Source organism: Carassius gibelio, chromosome B3 (assembly GCF_023724105.1).
Source record: "Carassius gibelio isolate Cgi1373 ecotype wild population from Czech Republic chromosome B3, carGib1.2-hapl.c, whole genome shotgun sequence".
In the NCBI taxonomy this organism is placed as follows: Eukaryota; Metazoa; Chordata; class Actinopteri; order Cypriniformes; family Cyprinidae; genus Carassius; species Carassius gibelio.
The window spans coordinates 21,712,383-21,735,956 of NC_068398.1; the positions used below are offsets into that span (position 1 = coordinate 21,712,383).

At 39.5% G+C, this 23,574-nt stretch overlaps 1 protein-coding gene across 1 annotated transcript in view; it reads right to left on the reverse strand.

Annotated features, from left to right (window-relative positions):
- Positions 1-21,476, reverse strand: part of LOC127952482 (liprin-alpha-3-like) — a 38,941-nt gene extending 17,465 nt beyond the window's left edge. Inside the window, exons 1-11 of the mRNA XM_052550960.1 lie at positions 21,354-21,476; positions 19,861-20,025; positions 18,048-18,122; positions 17,892-17,951; positions 17,688-17,816; positions 4,832-4,924; positions 3,951-4,003; positions 3,737-3,830; positions 2,102-2,236; positions 1,900-1,983; positions 931-1,062 (exon numbers count right to left, since the gene is read on the reverse strand). Of these exons, the coding sequence (XP_052406920.1) occupies positions 931-1,062; positions 1,900-1,983; positions 2,102-2,236; positions 3,737-3,830; positions 3,951-4,003; positions 4,832-4,924; positions 17,688-17,816; positions 17,892-17,951; positions 18,048-18,122; positions 19,861-19,971 (966 nt within the window). The 5' untranslated portion in view covers positions 19,972-20,025; positions 21,354-21,476. The remainder of the gene's footprint in view (positions 1-930; positions 1,063-1,899; positions 1,984-2,101; positions 2,237-3,736; positions 3,831-3,950; positions 4,004-4,831; positions 4,925-17,687; positions 17,817-17,891; positions 17,952-18,047; positions 18,123-19,860; positions 20,026-21,353) is intronic.
- Positions 21,477-23,574: the final 2,098 nt, after the last annotated feature.

Below are 23,574 nucleotides of genomic sequence, written 5' to 3' on the forward strand. Positions count from 1 at the left end.
TATCACATGGACTATTTTAAGGATGTCTATACTACCTTTCTGGGCCTTGAACGTGTCAGCTGCATCACTGCCTGTGGAGGGTCAGAAAGCTCTCGGATTTCATCAAAAATATTGTGTTCTGGAGATGAATGAAGATCTTACAAGTTTGGAACCACACGAGGGTGAGTAATTAATGATGGAATTTTCATTTTTGGGTGAACTATCTCTTTAATTCTTAAAAATAAAAAAATAATTACTTAAAAATATAAGTAGAAAATTTTTTTTTATTATTTTTCTATGACGTTCTAGACCTAGAAACCATGCTTTTGAGATTTCCTCATATTCACATGACCTTTAGATCCCTGAGTATCATATGTTTTTAAAACAGTATGTTGAGTTAAAAATAGCTTTCCAAACGGTTAAAAACGCGTCTTGAGACTTGCTCATTCGGTTTTTGAACACGCCTTTTGTGAATGGCCTCTTACAAACACATTCAGCTGCGCTCAGAGGAACCAGAAACAGCCTAATTATACTTCCTCGAAACTGATTAGTTAACTACAGTGGTTGTTCAGGCATCCTACAACTAGTAGATTTAGAAAATATGTGGTTCGGCACATTCCTCGACCGCTCCAGTCTAATGTCTTCTGTTTTCAGGAACACGTCTTCTGTTTCTGACATTAAGCGCAAATTATGTTTCAGCCATTTATTCGCGGATTCTCTGATGAGAAACGCAGTGAGCGTGAAACACCTGCTTTTGTGCTGAAATAATGAGGGGGGACACATAAGGGGAAGCCTGGAACTCCTATTAGACGCGAACATAATTGAGGCAACATCTGGAGTTTTGAGGTAAACATCAAAGACGTGGTGACAGGTCAAGGCTATTTTTCTGTTTTCTGGATGTGCATGCAACGTTGTCAGGGAAATCAAATCTGAAATAGTGGGGGACCACACCTTCTCCTCCAGGGCAGCCATTCTCTCCTTCAGGTGCAGCTGCAGTCTCTCGTTGGACTCTGACAGAAGCTTGTCCACCGTGTCAGAGAGACGCTTGTTGTGTTCGTCATTCATCCGCTCCCTCTGCCTGGCCTGGGGGGAGGGAGTGAAAAAGAGAGGGAACAGTCATGGACAGAGAAAGATGGAGTATATACTTGACTAACAGTGAAAAAAAGATTTGTGGCGTTGATGAGAGATTATGCTGTGTGATTTCAGGCATATCCAAGAATAACACTTCTATAACACTATTTATTTATACATATATATGTATTTTTATGTGAATGTTTAAAAAAACTAAATTGGTTTAAGAAGCACCAGATTAGTTTTTATTGTTATTTTTACCTGTATTTGAAATATACTAATTTACAATATTTAAAATATAATTAAACATTTTAAAATCAACATAGATTTTGAAACATTTTTTGAAAAGATTGAAAAAAAAAATTCTACATATTAACTTTTTACTGGTTCCAGATGTTATCTCCTTTAGAAATTCTTAATGTAATTTTTTTTTTATCAAACAAAAACATATATTTACTCTTATATCAAAATCAATGTCTCAGCATTTGCATTTAAATTTTGGAGTAATCCTATTTTTAATGTGCTAAAAGTCCTTGCACACCGAGTCCGAAATTCTCATCTCAAATTTTTGCACATTAAAAAACAAATACAACCTCCCGTTGTCAGTCAGTCATGTTTCATTGGCCATAAATTATTTTTGAATCGGGTTAAAATGTCTGGGGGGGGGGGGGTGTTCGTATCTGTAGCAAGCAGAGGTATTTGTGCGTAATTAATTTTTAGGGTGACAAATGCAAATTTCGGACTCAGTGTGGAAGGATCTTTACACTAAAAGCCCATTCAAAGTGAAACTACTTCACTACATTTGAGAGTCACATGCTGAACAAACTGAAAAAAGAGAGGATGAGTCACCCTCTGTAGCTCCTGATTTTTCTCTTCAAGTTGTGCCTCCAACTGTCTCAGTCTCTCCTCAAAGTTACCATGACGCTCCTCCGCCTTAACAACAGAGCAAGGACAAAATGTGTATTAACATTAGTTTGGACCTGTTCTCAATTTGAAAGGAGTTAATAGCACACACAGCACGTCAAACAGATATGAACCTGACAGCACACACCTTGTTGAGTGCCGCCACCCTCTGGGCGAGCTGAGCCTCGATCTCGGGCAGCGTCTCGGCCCTCTGGAGGGTTTGCTGCAGCTTCTGTTTAGCATCGTCTAGACGCTCCTGAAGCTGCCTGTTCTTCTCTTCACTCTGAGTGACACAACAATGAGGCCAAACAATACAGAACACCATAATGAACACACTCTCTTCAGGAAAAATAGTGCTTTGTTTTGGATGGAGACCTGGTGAAAACACAGTGGGACTTCTTTTTGTTAGAAACAAACCATGAGAAAATAATAAAGAAATAAAATTTTGAACAAAAATCTGGCAAACAACAGTTTAGTGATTGCATTATCTATAACCAGAGATTATTTCGTTATGTATGAACAGCAAAGACATATGTGACGTAAAACCAACACGTCCGGACATATCATCACGAAGCTTGGAAACAGATTCTAAATTCTTGTAGTCACAATTACAGACCTCACCCCACAGGCCTTTAAAACATCAAAATAAATTCAGTTAGATTTAAATGCCAATAGCAATTTAGGTGCAGTAATACTGTCATGTGGTTCCTTTAGCTAAGAATGTGTAAATCTGCAGAGCATCTCTATTTACTATAAATACATCTCCTACTGCGAGATCTGTTTAGCTTAAAGATCTGACGGGAAAAGGCTTTGTGCAAATATACAAATCAGCTTTAATCAGATAAAAAAAAGAAAGAAAAAAGGTAGAAAATTAATTTCAGGAAACATTCGTCTGTGATAATAAAATAAAATACGTTTTTTGATATCAGAATATTAATCAGTTTGCATGTGCCCATTTATAACCATTACATTTTAAAAGCCTTCACAAGTTTTTATGAAAGAAATTAATACTTTTTTATTTAGTAAGGATGAATTAAATTGAAGGGGACAGTAAATACTTTTTCATTAGTTGAAAATAAAGTTTGTTCTTCCTATTTATCAACAAATCCTGAAAAAAATGTAGCATGGTTTTCACAAAAATATTAAGCAATACAACTGTCTTTAACATTAATTTAAATAATAAAATAAAAAACTTGGCCCCATAAATATATTCAAATAGAAAACTAAAAAAAGTTATTTTAAATTGAAATAATAATTTGGTCATACATATTTTTATACAGACCTTTGGTCAAATAAATTTAGCTTTGGTGAGCAAAAGAGCTTTTATTTAATAACCATTTAAAAATCTTACCAACCCACAACATTTGAATGTTATTTCAAATTATATTTAATGTAAACCTTTAAATTAAAATCATTGAATTCAGAGTTAATCTAAATATATTTAATAGATTTATGAAAAAACATCATAGTTTGATGTTGTGGTTAGCAACAAGGCTATTTGTTGACCATTAATCTGAATACTGGAGGGGCCAACAGTGGCTCTCTATGGTGGTTATAGCCCAATATACCTTGAGATGTTCAAATGTGAAGGATTTCTTGAAAATTCATTGAAAAGAAAGAAAAGTCTTGAAATGTTTTTAGATGAAACACTAAATCTTCAGGCACAAGTGGCGCCATACCCTGAGAATAACCCCCAGAGACTCCTGCCGATGAACACGCTGTTAAATGATCCTTCAATAGTTACACCTTTCATGTGTGTCTGTACATGATTTTTCTTTTGTACCTGTCTGTATAAAGACTCTTTGCTGGCAAGCTCGTTCTCCAGCTTGTCTTTGATGTCATGGAGAGAGGTTGCCTCCCTCTGGGCGCTGAGGTACCTACAGACAGAAACACACACGGTGAGGATCTGCAGGGCGCTTGACAAACCAAAACTGCGACTCTATCTGTGTGTCATTCAGAAGTGCGACAAAACAGCTGTGAGATCTGGTCTAGTTTACCTGCGTTCCAAGGTGGTGATTCTTTCCTCCATGTCCTCTCTTTGACACAGCGCCTGAGGTTGAGGGGGTGGAGAAATTTGAGATAAAAGACAGAAAGCGTCAAAAAGAATCAAAGACAACAACATATGGCTAACTGATTGCAGAGGCACAAACGCACACTAAACGATCACAATCAGACCATTCGGTAACATTATTACAGTCGGGCGTCTGTCTAGACAGCACCGTAACTGTTTACTTCAAATGGAGCTGACTATAAACAGTTACTGCGAAACCAAAAGAGCTGTATTTAATATTACATAATTGCTATGAGGGAGGAAGAAAAAAGGCAACGAAAGACGAGTGTAGCGCAAAGAACGAAAGGCAAAGTGTCTTGGGAAATGAGGAAAACACCCTTCACTCGCCATTATCAAGATTTTACTTTATGACAGTGGAAGCAGATCATAAGCAAAAATCTGCTCAAGGCATCCAACGTAAATAGGACGCCAAGCCAGCACGGAAGCTGCCGGCAATTCCGGAAAATTCCATAAGTAGCGAGTCTGTGACATGAAACGGGCGCCGCTGCCAAATTGGCAAGTCTTTGTGTTACCGCAGGAGAATACAGCGTGCTTCTGTACTGTTATACAGAAAACTAGACTTCTTCCGTGAGGAATGTCAGGTAGACAGCTGATTATTTTGTCGGCAGTATGACTGATCTCGCTCTGGCTGACAGGCACACCCATCAACAACTGGAGCACTTTACCGGCAATTAATCACTGCATCGTGGCAGGAAACCCGTCTAAATGGGAAGGGAGGCGGGATGACAGCAAAACCATGGTTGCGTGATATAGGGCTCTTGATTTTGTTTTGGAGCACTCTCAATGAGAACTTAACCTCTGACCCACCTCTTTCACGTCCCTCTGAAGCTTCTGATTGGCTTCCTCAGATTTAGCTAATTCCCTCCTGGCGGTAGTCAGCTGCTCCTCGATCTCTCCAACCTGCGCATGGGAGACAAGGCTCAGACGTTAGCATGTGCGCACGAACGCATGCAAACACAAAAACCAGCCAATGTAACTTGGATGCATTCCAGTAGCAGTTTCTCCCTCTGTCCTTTCTTTTTTTTTTTTTACATTTGGGAATGCTGCGTCCATCCACCAGAGGGCAGAATCTGAGACAGTCTTTCGCTCAGCATCTCCTCTCATTCTGTATCTCTATGGCAACCATAGGAATGCCAGACTAACTGGAACCTTCTCATCCAGAAAGTGTGAGTGCTTTGAGTGTTTCATACTGTAGGTCTTCTCCCACCCCGTCTGTCCCGTATTTCATTCCTGTGTCTGTGAACATTATATACGTATCATACACAAACACGTATAAGCTCTGTTTCAAAACCCAACTTGTTTCTAAGACAGTATTCTAACCATCATGAAACCTCATATGTCACTGATTTGGACACTGTCAATACCTTGTGTGTGTGTGTCTTGCAGCTTTGCAACGACATGAGGATGAGTAATTAATGACAGAATTTTCATTTTTGGCTTAACTAACCCTTTAAACAAGCTGCTAATTTGCTGCTTATTAATAGTTAGGTAAGGTAGTTTTTAAGTTCAGGTATAGAGTACGATTAAGGTATCTAAAATAGTCATGCAGAATAAGGGATTTTAGTACTTAATAACTTACAGTATTTCATAAGAACTAATAAAAGGCTAGTATGCTAGTAATATGCATGCTAATAAGCAGTATTTAATAGTGAGAACTGGGCCTTAAAATAAAGTGTTACCACAAAAATATTAAGAAGCAACTGCTATCAACACTGATAGCGATAGTTTCTTGAGCACCATTTGTGCATATTATAATGAGTAAGTTCACATGGACATCAGTAATCTAATTACCGTATTTTCCAGACTATAAGTCACACTTTTTTTCATAGTTTGCCTGGTCCTGCGACTTATAGTCAGGTGCGACTTATTTATCAAAATTAATTTGACATGAACTGAGAGAAATGAACCAAGAGAAACGAACCAATAGAAAATATTACCGTCTCCAGCCACGAGAGGGCGCTCTATGCTGCTCGGTAATCCTGTAGCCTACACTGAAGACATAGAGCGCCCTCTCGCGCCTGTAGATGGTAATGTTTTCTCTTGGTTCTTGGTTCTAAATAAATGCGACTTATAGTCCGATGCGACTTATATATGTTTTTTTCTTCATCATGACGTATTTTTGGACTGATGCGACTTATACTCAGGTGCGACTTATAGTCCGAAAAATACGGTAATGACCCTATTCTGAATAAGACCATATTATGATTAAGGTGTTTACACGAGTTGCTTTTAGAATATTCCTTTCATGTTCCTGTTTTATATATTATAGTACATAGTTTGATTAATGGCACACATTTTACTCCCCAAAATGATGCCATCCGACGTAGTTTGGTTATAGTACCATATACAGTTTTAGGTGTTTTATTTTTAACTTCAAGTGCAGTTAATTATTTTTCATGCAATACATGCAAACAGGTGTAGCCCTATGGGAATTTTGGATATTTCCTAAAATCATTATTTTTATTTTGTTTATTTTCTTTAAAATGTAAATTTCATGATGTTAAAAATGTATAAATAATGTTTGTGTGTGTTAAAACATTGAGTTAATTAAAATGTATATACCCGGAAAAAAAAGATCCAATCAGCAATCGGGGTGAGAGGTCGCGAGGTGGAGGAAGAAAGAGATCGGGGAAAGAAGATTGGGGAAGAGGAGTGAGAATCGCGCTGTGACTGTCACGTTAGAAATTTGGTAAAACACCAAGTTAATGTTTGTGATAGTACATGTACTTGTAGACTGCACGAAGAGTGAGTTACAGACATTTTTATAGAAGTTTACAGTGTGTAAGCGTGAAGTTTATGGTTTTGCGGAACTCGGTCAGAGTTTTCCACGAGGAGAAAGAGTGAACTGCTAGTCAGAACGATTTAGTTATAAGGACTTTGCCAGCGAGTAGCCTGCTCGGTTGCCTTTTTGTGCATCGTCTGAAAAAATGCACTCATCTCCAGAACCATTCCCTGCATAGCTGTCGGACGACGTCTTCAATCACCAGCATCGCAAGCATCGCGTTGCCGCGGCGTGAATGACGACACGCCTGTCAGCGCTACAACAGCAGTGAGTTTTTTTTTCTGCGCCACAGCGCGAAGCGGCCATTGTGTTTAAGGTCTCCCCGCTCCCAAGCCACACTTCAGGCCTGCAACGTGTCCTCCTATGACTGTTGGGGTATTCATTTTATCTCATTGAGTGGCCATTTAGTCATTTTGCCGGCTTTGTTTTAATTTTGGGGTTATTTAATTGTGTTTCATTTGAATTGCACTTGATATTTGAACTGTATATATTATGTACATATTTTATTTTTCCAGTAAATAGTTCAAACGAATTTCTGTTGAAGATTTGCATTACATTGGGTTTATGACATTTATAATTTTGATACTTGAGGCAAGATATTGAGTTTATAATAGACTGGTTTAAAGTGAAAGTATTTAACACTACTGATTAAGATAAGTGATCTGTGAATTGACGTTTATTTCACTTACATTATTGATAGCCATTTAAAACGGGTGGAATATTAATGAAACTATAAAAGTTTGTTAATTTAACCCAGCATTTGAGAAACCTACATACAATTAGTGTTTTACCTTAATTTGGATATAAAGACATTGCATCACCACTTTGCATTAGTTAAGTTGCATAAATTAGAAGCTGCTATTAAGGTAAACAGTAACAAGTGATAATTAGGGAATTACATTTAGTGCATTAATTAATTTAGAGAGAGATTTTTTGATAAATAGGAATTCGGGGAGCGTACTCCACAATAATAGCTAGACATGCTAGGGGGCGCTACATAAAATGGGGGCTCGTCCGGGATCAATAATTAATGCAATCAACTAATTTGTAATTTGATGCTAATAGCGTTAGCTGTTAAATTGTTGAGAGTTTCTTAAGTAAATTTTCATAAGATACTTAATACGCTAAATTAAGGTAATATCTGTTGACAATTAGCTTGGATTTTATTTATTAGCTATTTAAAAAAATAAAATAAAAAATAAGTCAAATAGTTTAAGCTAAAAAACCCAAAAGAAAATGGAGGCTAAGTGTAGCACTGCAGAATTAGTTCAAGAGCTCAAAGACTGGTGCAGAAGAGAAGAGCTGGATGATGCACATTCCCTCATGGTACTGATTCCAGAAGACGTTGCAAATGCCCAGATTGAAGAAGCTCTAGGAACTATCAAAGCCTTAGGGCGAGTGCGAGTAAGAGGACGGACTGTTAGTCTGAAGCTGGATAGCCACAGGGTGCTATGCGAGTGTAAAGAGACAGTGGACCCCACCAAAGTCCCTCCTGAATTGTTGCCAGAGGGCAAGATGAAAAAATGGATGATTGTTATTGCTTCTGAAAGTCATAATCCGTCGACTCCGTTTAAGAGTCTGTTCGAAGAACCTCCTGAGAGTGGCTCAGCAGAGTCTATTATTCGTGCGGTGGGTGATTTGTTGACTAAGATGGGGACACCATCAGGTGACAACAGTAGTTACCGTCGTCTGAGAGTGTTCTCCGGTACCTTGCCAACTCCAGTTGGAGAAGAGTCTCTTGAGCATTGGTTAGAACATGCACGTCTGATGGTCGAGGAGAGCGAGTGTTCCACTAAGGAGAAACGACGACGTATCATGGAAAGTCTGAAAGGTCCTGCGCTAGCTGTTGTAAAGGCTGTGCGGACTGCTGATCCAGAGGTTAGTCCTGCTCTGTGTTTAGAAGCCCTTGAGAGTGCTTTTGGGTCTGCTGAGACCGGCGAAGACCTGTATTTTGCCTTTAGATTGCTACAGCAGCAACCAAAGGAAAAGTTGTCTGACTTTCTTAGGCGCATAGAGTTGTCATTGACCAAGGTAGTTCGTCGCGGAGGTCTCCCTACAAGCCGTGCTGACCGTGCTCGAGTGGAGCAGCTGCTGAGAGGTGCTATTCACTCCGATATGATGCTTGTCCAGCTCAAACTCAGGGAGAGGAAGGAAAATCCTCCATCATTCTTGGAACTGCTGAGTGAGATCAGAAGTGAAGAAGAGTACGAGTCATCAAGGACGAAGCTGAACACCTCTGTTCAGAGAGTTCACACAAACCCTGCTACAGACAATAGACAGGATGATGTTGAGCGTTTGAGAACAGAAATTCAAGAACTCAAGTCGATGTTCACTGCCATGAGTACTGTGCCTAACAAGGTAGGAGCAGATAGCAAAGGACCTGTGTTAATGACAAAGATGCACACTCCAGAGATAGGTAGTGATAGTGAGGTAGCTGTTTTAAGAAAACAAGTGAAAAACTTGCAAAAGCAAATGACAAGCCATAAGCTAAAAGTCTCTGAATCCCCTACTTCAGTTCTTCGAGTAGAGCCATCAAGACAAACCCATAGTGAAAATAGAAAGCAACCATCTAACGACTCGGATGGGAACTTTTGTTATCGCTGTGGTGAAAACGGCCATTACTCTGCCAAATGCCAGAATGCTGAGAATCAGGCCAAAGTTATTCGAAAGCTGATACACGCTCTAAAGAAAGCTAAACAGGGTGATCTATCTTCTCAAGCATCAGGTGATTGTCACACCGTGTGCTCAGCTAAGAAAAGCGAAGTAACCACCCTTGAAAGAGGCATTCCTCCAGGATTGATCGGGCCCTGTTCCATCATCCCAGTGAAGATAAATGGCCAGCACTGTGATGCACTTCTGGATAGTGGCTCTCAAATCACAATTATCTTCGAGCCCTGGTATGAGCACCACTTACCTGATGTCCCAATCCAGCCAGTGTCAGGGTTGGCAATATGGGGTTTAAGCGAAACCAGTTACCCCTACCTGGGATATGTCGTAGTGGAGATGGAATTTCCAGAGAAGGTTACCGGGGCAAAAGAGACACTTTCCGTCCTTGCTCTGATTTGCCCAAGTTCAAAAAGTCCTGAAAAGACCCCTGTGATCCTAGGAACAAATGCAAACCTGTTCCAGAGACTGTCTATGCTCTGCAAGGAGACCACAGGAGTGGACATTGCACAGACCCTTGGCATAAAGGCAAAGAACTCCATTTGTCACACAGACAAACCAACAACTGAGGGTGAAGAGGATGAAGTTGCATGTGTGAAGTGGATGGGTCCAGGCTCACTAACCTTACCTCCTGGTGGTGAATGCTGCGCCATCTGTGAAGTGGAGTTGAAGAGGCCTCTGGGTAAAGACATGTTAATGGTTGAGGCATCACCCACCGCTCCATTACCATCCGGAGTACTGCTGCAGCCTATGGTCGTGCATGGTACTGCAGTGGATGATCACCTCACTATCCTTATCCAGAATGAGTCAATGAAAGACACCGTCATTCCAGTTGGAACTGTCTTAGGCCAGCTGTGTCACGTTGATCCAGTCATTCCATCTCTGAAAGTTGAAACTGAGGCCGCGACTGTACCAGAGTTAGACCCGCAACTGATCCAGTTTGGCGACTCGCCCATACCATTACAATGGAAAGCACGACTCCGTCAAAAGTTATGTAAGCGAGCAAACGTATTCTCATTGTCTGAATGGGATGTTGGCCTGGCAAAGGATGTGGAACACCATATCAGGATGACCGATGCAAAGCCATTCAGAGAACGTTCAAGACGTTTAGCTCCTGCAGATATTGACGATGTTCGTCAGCACTTGCAAGAGTTGTTAAAGGCTGGTATAATTAAGGAGTCACGTAGCCAATATGCATCACCAATTGTGATTGCCAGAAAAAAGACTGGGCGTATCAGAATGTGTGTTGACTATAGGACCCTTAATAGGCGGACAATTCCAGATCAGTACACGACTCCTCGCATAGACGATGCGTTGGATTGTTTAACTGGGAGCAAATGGTTTTCTGTCCTTGATTTACGTAGTGGCTACTACCAGATCGCCATGGCGGAGGAGGACAAAGAAAAAACCGCCTTCATTTGTCCCCTTGGATTTTTTCAATTTGAAAGGATGCCCCAAGGCATAACTGGAGCGCCTGCGACGTTCCAAAGACTTATGGAGAAAGCTGTCGGCGATATGAATCTCCTTCAGGTGTTAGTTTATTTGGATGATCTCATAGTCTTTGGACGTTCTTTAGAAGAACACGAAGAACGCCTCATGCGAGTGTTAGATAGGCTTGAAGAGGTAGGGCTAAAACTCTCCCTTGACAAGTGTCAATTTTGTCAACCCAGGGTTAAGTATGTGGGTCACATAGTGTCCGCTGATGGTGTTGCTACTGACCCTGAAAAGCTAGAGGCAGTCGCTAGGTGGCCTATGCCCACAGACCTTAAGTCATTGCGGTCTTTTCTAGGTTTCTGTGGGTATTATCGACGCTTTATAGCAAACTACTCTGTGATTGTTAGGCCCCTCACTGAACTGACAAAGGGTTATGCACCCACCCAGCGTGGAAGGAAGCAAACCCCAGACAAGACCAAGACATATTTTAAAGACTCAGAACCATTCAGTGACCGATGGGATCAGTCCTGCACGGATGCATTCAATCGTATCATTCAGTGTCTGCTCAATGCACCGGTACTGGCATTTGCTGATGCCAATAAGCCATATGTTCTACACACTGATGCAAGTTTCAAAGGGCTTGGTGCCGTACTGTATCAGGAACATCCAGAAGGGTTAAGACCGGTGGCGTTTGCCAGCAGAAAGTTGAGCTCTTCTGAACAGCGATACCCTGTACATCAGCTAGAGTTCCTTGCGTTGAAATGGGCTGTCGTGGATAAATTTCATGACTACCTTTATGGAGTCAAGTTCACTGTATGCACCGACAATAACCCGCTGACTTACGTACTTACAACGGCCAAACTCAACGCGACAGGTCATCGTTGGCTTGCAGCCCTGGCCACTTATGACTTCGAAGTAAAATATAGGCCTGGAAAAGCAAACATTGACGCTGACTTGCTGTCTCGCAACTTACCTGAAGACGGTGAGTGGGATGACATGTCTCAGAATGAAGTGAAGTCCATATGCCGGCGGTTGGAAGTGGCTGTATCTCCAAATTCGTCCCCCAGATATGTGGAACAATTAGGAGCTTCGCCAGCCTGTATACCGGACGTGTATTCATTTCCGTCTCAGTTACACCTCAGCTCACTGGAACAACTATCAAAAGCTGACTTGATGACTGCCCAGAAGAGGGATACTGTGATCAGACGGGTGATTGAGGCATTGAAACAGGGAGTTTGGCCTAGCAACAAAGACTTAGACCCAGAGATGCTACTGATGAAGAGGGAAGTTGGCAGACTTGTGAGAAGAGATGGACTTCTGTACAGAGCAAGCAAGAAAGATGCAGAGGAGGCATTACAGCTTGTGCTGCCTGCTGAGTTCAGAGAAGCCGTGTTGCACTCTCTTCATGATGACATGGGCCATTTAGGTGTGGAGAGGGTAACGCAACTCCTAAGAGCAAGATTCTACTGGCCCAAAATGGCTCATGATGCAGAGGAGTATGTGAGGAATTGTGGACTGTGCATTACTTGTAAAACACCTGCCAAGAAAGCTGCCTCTCTACACCAAATCACCAGTAGTGGTCCTATGGACCTTGTGTGTATTGACTTTTTGTCAATGGAGCCCGATTCCAGGGGCATTAGTAACATCCTGGTTGTGACCGATCACTATACCAGATATGCACAGGCCTTTCCTGCAAAGAATCAGAAAGCCCTGACAGTAGCTAAGATCCTAGTTGAAAAGTTTTTCATTCACTATGGCCTACCTGTTAGGATTCATTCTGATCAGGGAAGAGATTTTGAGTCGAGACTGATAAGAGAACTGCTGACAACTTTGGGCATACGGAAATCACGAACGACTCCGTATCACACTCAAGGGGACCCCCAGCCGGAGCGGTTCAACCGTACGCTGCTCTCTATGTTGGCTACATTAGGGCAAGAGAAGAAGAGATCCTGGAGTCAGCATGTAGCTTCATTAGTGCATGCGTACAACAGCACAAAAAGTGATGCAACGGGATACTCTCCGTACTACTTAATGTTCGGTAGGGAAGCTAGACTGCCTGTAGACCTGTGCTTTGAAACTTCAAAAGATGGAACTCAGGAGAGGAATCATTTTCAGTATGTTGAAAGCCTGAAACAGGACCTGAACAGAGCCTATCAACTGGCTAGTCAAGCTGCTGACAAGACTCACTTGAGGAACAAGAGAGCATATGATCAAAAGGTCCGTTTTCAAAACATACAGGGAGGAGATCGTGTTCTTCTAAAGAATCTCGGTCTAAAAGGGAAACACAAGCTGGACAGCCGATGGAGTTCCATACCCCATGTAGTGGTAGGAAAGATGCCAAACTTACCTGTATTCCGTGTGAGACCTGAGGGAGGCAGAGGCGGAATAAGAACCATCCATCGTGACCACATATTACCTATTGGGCAATCTGTGAGGATCCCAGTGGAGCAAGCCTGTGAGGAAACCACTGTGATACCCAGAACACGTTCAACTCGAAAAAAACAAAGACCACCGATAATGAGGCAAAGAGAAGTCTCAGAGATGACTGATTCCTCATCTGATGTGGAGTGTGACCATAACAGTATACCATACCGGGATTATGTGGAACGTCTACTGAAGAGGATAGAAGTGTCTGATGGAGTCTCAGATTGTTCACCGTGTGAAGACGCTATAGAACCAAATTCTGTGCAGTCAGCAGAAGAATTAGAGTCCAACATAGAATATGACGAAGAAGATCAAGCAGTGACAGAGGCAGATTCGTATGATTCAGGAACAGACCTGGATGCTGGGCGAAATTCTGTCTGTGCACCTAAAGAAAAACTGAGCTCTAAAACAAAAGTTAATAGTGTACCTGGACCAAGATTAACTGAGAAGAGACAAATAAAACCAGTATTGAGACTTACATATGATGAACCTGGAAAGTCAAGTGAGCAACCACTTACCATAGTTCACCGAGGAATAATTATTAAACTAGGAAAACATTAGGTTTCCATGTAGATCATAATTAGGAGCTCATAGTAAAAAAAAAAAAAAAAAAGGTTAATTAGTCTACATAGTGGAATGTAGGGATTTTGTTTTATGTCTAATGAGGACATTTAGACATTTAGTAAGGGGAGGATGTAGCCCTATGGGAATTTTGGATATTTCCTAAAATCATTATTTTTATTTTGTTTATTTTCTTTAAAATGTAAATTTCATGATGTTAAAAATGTATAAATAATGTTTGTGTGTGTTAAAACATTGAGTTAATTAAAATGTATATACCCGGAAAAAAAGATCCAATCAGCAATCGGGGTGAGAGGTCGCGAGGTGGAGGAAGAAAGAGATCGGGGAAAGAAGATTGGGGAAGAGGAGTGAGAATCGCGCTGTGACTGTCACGTTAGAAATTTGGTAAAACACCAAGTTAATGTTTGTGATAGTACATGTACTTGTAGACTGCACGAAGAGTGAGTTACAGACATTTTTATAGAAGTTTACAGTGTGTAAGCGTGAAGTTTATGGTTTTGCGGAACTCGGTCAGAGTTTTCCACGAGGAGAAAGAGTGAACTGCTAGTCAGAACGATTTAGTTATAAGGACTTTGCCAGCGAGTAGCCTGCTCGGTTGCCTTTTTGTGCATCGTCTGAAAAAATGCACTCATCTCCAGAACCATTCCCTGCATAGCTGTCGGACGACGTCTTCAATCACCAGCATCGCAAGCATCGCGTTGCCGCGGCGTGAATGACGACACGCCTGTCAGCGCTACAACAGCAGTGAGTTTTTTTTTCTGCGCCACAGCGCGAAGCGGCCATTGTGTTTAAGGTCTCCCCGCTCCCAAGCCACACTTCAGGCCTGCAACGTGTCCTCCTATGACTGTTGGGGTATTCATTTTATCTCATTGAGTGGCCATTTAGTCATTTTGCCGGCTTTGTTTTAATTTTGGGGTTATTTAATTGTGTTTCATTTGAATTGCACTTGATATTTGAACTGTATATATTATGTACATATTTTATTTTTCCAGTAAATAGTTCAAACGAATTTCTGTTGAAGATTTGCATTACATTGGGTTTATGACATTTATAATTTTGATACTTGAGGCAAGATATTGAGTTTATAATAGACTGGTTTAAAGTGAAAGTATTTAACACTACTGATTAAGATAAGTGATCTGTGAATTGACGTTTATTTCACTTACATTATTGATAGCCATTTAAAACGGGTGGAATATTAATGAAACTATAAAAGTTTGTTAATTTAACCCAGCATTTGAGAAACCTACATACAATTAGTGTTTTACCTTAATTTGGATATAAAGACATTGCATCACCACTTTGCATTAGTTAAGTTGCATAAATTAGAAGCTGCTATTAAGGTAAACAGTAACAAGTGATAATTAGGGAATTACATTTAGTGCATTAATTAATTTAGAGAGAGATTTTTTGATAAATAGGAATTCGGGGAGCGTACTCCACAATAATAGCTAGACATGCTAGGGGGCGCTACACAGGCAATGCCAGATACAAATTCTCCAGGAACAGGCCTCCTCTGCCCTTTCATTCGACAACATATAATTAATGCCCCCGCGACAAACTCTGAGGTACTGGATGAGAGTACAAAGTAAGGAATGGTGGGATAGAACTGTGTTAATGGAATTTGATGATGCAGAATGAAAAAAACAACAACTTGCATGTCTCGGAGCGCATTTGTAAGAGCCATGGGTAAAACTCTTTTGAACGGTTGACCACTGCTGTGTGTATCCTGTCGCAAAATGTGGCAGTAGGCAGTATATTACAATAGGTGTGTACTTGTCTATACTGTACTTTGACAATGTGACTAAAATAGGAATACTCTACACCTCAATTCAATTTGTGTTTACTTCAAGTATGACTTTAGCTGGATTAAGGAAATCAGAAATATCTATTTACATGGTAGATTCTAAGTCAGAGTACTGTCCTAATCGTGTTAATATCAGACTATTGTTGTCCATGTAAACATACTGAATTATTTCTGAAAGACAACATGACACTGAAGACCAGAGTAATGATGCTGAAAATTCAGCTTTGCATCACAGAAATTACTTTTAAAATATATTAAAGTAGAAAACATTTCAAATAACTATTATTTTAACATTTCAGAATATTAATGTTATTACATTATACAGTATTTATACATTTTTTTTATTATTTTATTTTGTTTTTGTTTGAGTGTGTAATTCTTTTAAAATGCAGTCATGGTGAGCATGACTTCTATCAAAAATCAGCATTGTCTTCTCTTCCGTGTCTGTTGTGAGAGAGAGTTCAAATCAAATCAGTCTGGATATCCGGTTCGCGAAAGAATCATTCAGTTCACCAAATCGAACTGAATCGTTTTAAACGGTTCGCATCTCTAATACGCATTAATCCACAAATGACTTATGTTAACTTTTTTAATATGGCTGAAACTCCCTCTGAGTTAAAAAAAAAAACAATATCCCGGAGTAATGCATACACTCCAACAGTACAATGACTGAACTCCTGTGAAGAGAGAACTGAAGATGAACCCCGAGCCGAGCCAGATAACGAACAATAGACTGACTCGTTCACGAGTGAAGAACCGGTTGCATCGGTGTTCGGATCAACAGTAGTTCTTTCGGACAGTTCGATTCAATAAACCGGTTGAAGAAAACGGTTCACCATTTCTTTTGCGCTCGACGTAATGGCGTCATTTGCGATGATTGCCCTTGATTCAAGCCTTCGGTTTACCCGCGCTCATAACACTAGCACAGAATCAGTTCAGAATCAGTCACCAAAAGAATCAGTTCAGTTCAGACGCTCTGTGTGTCGGTCTGCTTCACGCTGAATCACACATGCGCAGTATAATCAGCTCCTCGGTTCACGAATCGGACGCGTCTGACAGAAACGGTTCTTGACTCGTGAATGAGTCAATCTTTTGTTCGTTATCTGGCTCGGCTCGGTGTTCATCTTCAGTTCTCTCTTCACAGCAGTTCAGTCAGTGTACTGTTGGAGTACATGCATTACTCCGGGATATTGGTTTGTTTTAACTCAGAGGGAGTGTCAGACACATTAAACAAGTTAACAGCTTAAGTCATTTGTGGATTAATGCGTATTAGAGATGCGAACCGTTTAAAATGATTCAGTTCGATTTGGTGAACTGAATGATTCGTTCGCGAACCGGATTTCCAGACTGCTTTGATTTGAACTCTCTCTCACACAGACACGGAAGAGAAGACAATGCTGAATAAAGTCGTCGTTTTTGCTATTTTTGGACCAAAATGTATTTTCGATGCTTCAAAAAATTCCAACGGACCCTCTGATGTCACATGGACTACTTTGATGATGTTTTTCTTACCTTTCTGGACATGGACAGTAGACCGTACACACAGCTTCAATGGAGGGACTGAGAGCTCTCGGATTAAATCTAAAATATCTTAAACTGTGTCCCGAAGATGAACGGAGGTCTTACGGATTTGAAACAACATGAGGGTAAGTTATTAATTACATAATTTTGCTATCTGGGTGAAGTAACCCTTTAAATAATTTAATAATTAAAATAAAATAATAGGCACGTTCCTGCAGAGTTTAGCTCCAACCCAAATTAAGCACAGCTGAATCGGAAAATCAAGGGTTTTCAGTATTCCTAGAAACTTCCAGACCAATATGTTGGGGAAGGTTGGACACCCCTGTATTATTGGTCTGCATTTTCTCTTTGGCTAGAATGCGGCTTTCTTTTGAATCAACTTGCCTTGTTGAGAGTGTGCCAACGATTCCTTAAAATGCCTGCTCTACAGGCAGCAGTGCAACACTAACCTGTCTGCACATGAGTGCCAGTCTTTCTTTTAACTGTGAAAGCTCTCCTCTCTGTCTCTCGATCTCTCCCTCTCTCTGTCTGTCAATCTCGCCATCATCCAAGATGGAGGAGGGGCCATTCGGGAGACGCTGTGTGAAAAACAGAGGAACATGAGAAAAAAGATTCAAAAGATTCAAAACAATATCCAATTAGTTCTGACTCACCTCCTTTCCATTGTCCAAACCCCGCTCTCTCCTTTTAATCTGATCCCGTAAAGACAGAACCTAAGTATAGCGAACAAATCTAAGCATTCAAGGCCAGTGTGCCACGTACAGAGAGAAAAGGAGGTACAAAATACATCGCAAAAGTATGATTTTCACCTCATTTGTGGACGCTTCCAGCTCTTCTTCTAGAACAGAAACTCTCTCTAAAGCCACACGCAATCTCTCACGCACCTGAGGAAGAGAAGAACAATAGACAATGAATCAACAGGGAGAACCTGTCCAAAAAAATTACACCAAGTCATTTCTGTAGATGTCTGACTGTTTAAACACTGATATCAGCGTTAAAGTGTCCCTATTATGGATTTTTGAAAATTGCCTTTCATGCAGTGGGAAACACAGCTCTAAGTGAATGAAAACATCCTTCAAAATTGTAAATCTGAAAGTGCACCGTGTATAAAGTTATTGTCTCTTAAATGAAAGAGTCCACTCTAAATCATTAAAACAAGTCGTTTTTAAAACGAATCCAAAGCCGTTTCATGTTAAAGGGGTCATATGATGCTCTTTTAAAAGATCATTATTTTGTGTATTTGGTGTAACAGAATATGTTGACATGATTTATTTTTTCAAAAAACATATCATTTTTCAAATACTGTACATTATTTTAGGTCTTCTATGCCCCGCCTCTCTCAAACATGTAGTTTTCTACAAAGTCCCTCCTTCCAATAAGCATACTCTGCTCTGATTGGCCAACTGACCCAGTGCATTGTGATTGGCCGATCACGGCAAGCACTCCTCGGAAATCTACTTCAAGGTCAAATAAAGTGGTTTTGCTTTTGTCTAGATTCACACAGCATCTCCCTGACATGGCTTCTTCAACACTAACTGTGGTTACTGTAACCATGGCTTCTTTCATTGCGTGAATATTTGGGTGGCATTACGCAAATATTTCCACATAGTGACATAGACATGTGGGGGCGTGTTTGAATGAGCTGTTTTAATGGGGCGTGGCAGAGTCTTAATTTTATAAAGAATATCTCTTTGGTTTTGCTACTTTACAGATCTTCTTTATGCACCAAGAGCTTGCAACACTCCAAAGAGAAAGGAGAAATTGAAACAGCATCATATGATCCCTTTAACGTCAACATGATACATTAGCATATTGCCTGCTCACTTTTTGGTCTTTTCGCATTGGTCTGGATGAAAATGCAGTTTATTGTTTTCCACTATGGTGCCGCTTTTGGAGCGATAAAAATTTGCGGTTTCCACAATAACGCTATACACAAAGCAGCACTGTGCTCACAAACACTGCTTTATCAGGCGTAACAAGCATGATGAAATTAAAATGAGACCAATCACCACAGATTAGGAGCTTGGAAAAATTAATCGTTGAGCGAATTATTTGGGAGTCATTGAGCAATTAAGGTAATAATAAATGCATATTATAAGACAATTAAAGTGTTTGTTGACCTTGCATGCATGTCAACCTGTTGTTGGGGACTCCCAAAACCAAACTGTGAACCTTGCATTACCCATAATAGGGGCACTTTAAAAAAATATGAGAAGGTTTCCTGCATCATTGATAGCTGTGCCTTAAAACAGAATGAATAGGTTATGTTTTTTCTTGGTTTTTAATGGACCAAATGAAACTACTTTTGCACCAGAGAAATAATGGCTTAGATTTTGTTATTTCCCTTCACACAATCAACTGTATTGCTTTTGAAGACTTTAAATACAGCACATGAGTCATATGGGCTACTTATGTCATATTTTGATGGTGCTTTTTGTCATTTTTGCAGCTTTAGGCCAAGTTTTTTTAGTTTTTTTTTTTTTATTATGAGTAGGACTAAGCAGCACAACACAACGAAAACAGAAATCAAATAACAGCTGTGCTCGGAAAACTTCACATATTTGGATTCATCATCATGCTGACAGTGTAGGACAGGAGAGAGTAGTTGCTGGGGCTGCTGACCTTTTCGTCCAGGGCTTTATGGTGTTCGAATAGGGACTTGAGGGCCTTGAGCACCTCCACCTCGCTGGAGACTCCAGCAGGAGACTGAGCCTGCCTCTTCACCACAGTCATCCTCAGAGAGCGCTCATGACGAGACACCAGACACTCCAGGTGCTCCAGCAGCAGCTAGACGGCACAGGAAAGAAACAGAGAAAGTAAGAATGTAAACAGGGAGATATTTCCCAGAGAAGGACCGACTCCCAGAGATTATTCTTAGGAGAAGTGTTCAGGGTAATGCGAGTTACATAATCAAATTACTTTTTTAAGTAACTAGTAAAGTAACACATTACTTTTTAATTCATTTTCAAATAAGTAACACCAGTTACTTTGCTTCCCATGTCTTGACTGACAGCTCTCGTGTTGCCATGTTGAGAGAATCGCAGAGGCGTTGTGTGTGCTGTGTGAACATGATGTTACTGTAGCTCTAGACTAAACATTGACATCTATTTACTCATCTCACCTGCAAAAAAAGACATTGTTTCTCAAAATGAATAAAAACAGTCAAATGCAAACTCAGAATAAATATTTTACAAACCTGCAATAATTAAATATGTTAAATAAGACAAATATAATTTATGTATGTAATCCCATTCTATTCTTTGCTACTACTGACCTTTGATGATCCAATTCAACCATATACTAAGCAAAAATGGCACATTTGTGTCATGGCACTTTTTTGTTATTGCTGGATAGTGTTGAACTTTCTTCTCCTCGGTCATATTCTTCGTGCAATTTGTTTGAGCTGCTTCCTCTACTGTACAGACATTCATTTATATTTCCTTCAGCCTGAGGTGTATTTAATTCATTTTTGTTGTGAAAGGGCTTTTGCATTTGTAAAATAAGACTTTTTTTTAATTAAAAACAAAAAAGCAACAAACTTCCCAGATTTAAAAACTAAAAAAAACAAAAAACATAACGCATTACTTTCCATAGAAAAGTAGCTAAGTAATGTAATTAGTTACTTTTTTAGGAAGTAATGCAATATTGTAAAGTATTATATTTTAAAAGTAACTTTCCCCAACACTGCTTAGGAGAGTATTATTATTATTATTTAAAAAAAAAGTCTCAAACTACAAAAACTGAATATTTTCACCATTATTCCAAAGAAAAATAGTCAGTTCATTGGACACAATAGTAATATAAATCAATGTAAGCTGGAATGAAACAAAGAAATGAAAATTTTTATTTGATGCATTTAAGGGTTAGTAACTAGCTTAAGAAAACATTTATGTCACTGGACTTCTGACTCTAGTTACTGAGACAAAGCCCTTGTGAAAAAGTCTATATACAGTATGTAGTAATGGATATGGTGCGGAGTGGGATATCGCACCTCAGCCAAAAAATTGCATTAAATACAAACACCCTAAATACAAAACCACAAACACAGGCAGGGGATATAAAGAGGATGTGATGTCTGTTTCACACGCACAGATTATGGTTATGGAGTTACTGACCCGTGTATTGTTCCTCTCCGCCTTGAGCTCAGCAATCTCCTCTTCTCTCTCCAGCAGCTGCTCCCGACATACATTCAGCTCTTTGGTCAACACCGCAAACTCCTGCTCACACACACAAACACACACAACAGAAAATCAGCTCTGTTTTGATCTTTACAGGCTCCTAACAATCAACACAAATAAACTGATGAGTTTGTAGTGGTCAGCCTGAAATATATTTACGGATCGCTCAAACCACACACACATATAACACAGAAATAAACACATACACCTCATATGTGTGTCCATCGTGCAGTCTGGGCTTCAGACAGCCTGCCTACGAACCACCCACAGACTCACTGACTGTCTGAGACACACTGCATACACACAACTGAAACACACACTTCCTCAGTCTGGCAAGCTCTAATCTGATTGGCTGACTACAGTCTGTCTGTAAAGTTGTGTTTAAATTGCAGACTGATACGAGAAGTTTAGTTGTTTTGAAGATGAAATAATCACTAGATTTGCCTATAGGATTGAAAAAAAGTGAAAGTTAAAAAATAAAGAAAGATAGGAATGATATCAAAAGATACTACAAATATATATGTTTACCAGGGCTGATATTGTTGACTAAGACTATCACAAATTTTGTAGATGAAATTAAGCTAATATATATATGCTGACAAACATTTAATCATGATTTGCTTTGACTATATTGAACAATTTCTTCTCTTCTGGGTTATGAATTGAAGGTCTTAGTGGTTTGGAATGACATGAGGGTGGGTAATTAATGACAGAATTTGCATTTTTGGGTGAAATATATGTATATGTAGTGCTGTCAAATGATAAATCATGATTAATCGCATACAACATAAAAGTTTTTGTTTACATTATATATGTGTGTGTACTGTGTATATTTATTATGTATATAAATACACACACACATATATATTTCAGTAAAATATATTGTGTTTATATATTAAATACATTTATTTATAATATCAATTATATGAATATAAATATAGACAATTAAATGCATTTAAATACTTTCAAAATATATACTGTATGTGTGTGTCTTTATATATACATAAATATACACAGAACACACACACACATATTGTTTTATTAATTACTCACCCTCATTTCGTTCCAAACCACTAAGTCAATTCATAACCCAGAAGAGAAGTAATTGTTGAATATAGTCATTATTTTTGTTTTCTTTGCACATAAAAATGATTCTCGTAGCTTCATAAAATTATGGTTGAACCACTGATGTCACATGGACTGTTTTAATGATGTCTTTACTTCCTTTTTGGGTCTTGAATGTGGTAGTTGTACTGCTGTTTATGCATAGTCAGAAAGCTCACGGATTTCATCAAAAATATCTTCAGTTGTGTTCTGGCGAAAATAAATGAATGTGTTACAGGTTTGGAATGACACGAGGGTGAGGAATTAATGACAGCATTTTCATTTTTGGGTGAACTATCCCTTTAACCACACAACAATGATCCATGAATAACATGCTGCAATTCAGCACAGTTCAGCAGTAGTTTTGGGCAGTGAGATATGAATGGGAGTTAGATGTGAACATTAGTGAATAACATTTACATTACATTTACCTTTTGTCATTTAGCAGACGCTTTTATCCAAAGCAACTTACAAATGAGGACAATGCAAGCAATCAAAATCAATAAAAGAGCAATAATACACAAGTGCTATAACAAGTCACAGTTAGCTTAAACACAGTACACATAGCAAGAGCTTTTAAATAATATAATAAATAAAAAGAAAACCGATAGAACACAAAAAGATTTGAAAGCTAGTTGGATTTTTATTTTTTATTTTTAATTTTTAGTATTGGAATAGTGAGTGCTAAAGTTAGAGGGCCAAATAGAGATGAAAGAGATGTGTTTTATGCAGATTCTGCTCGGATTGAGTTAGGGAGGTCATTCCACCAGGAGAGAACAGTACATTTAAAAGTCTGTAAAAGAGACTTTGTGCTTCTTTAGGATGGCACCATCAAGCGACGTTCACTTGCAGAACATACGTCTTAAGTAACAAATTTAGGTAAAGGGGTGCAGAGCCAGTGGTGGTTTTGTAGGCAAACATCAATTCCTTGAATTTTATGTGAGCAGCTACTGGTAGCCAGTGCAAACTGATAAACAGAGGTGTGACCTGTATTCTTTTCGGCTCATTAAAAATTAATCGTGCTCCCCCATTCTGGATTAATTGTAAAGGTTTG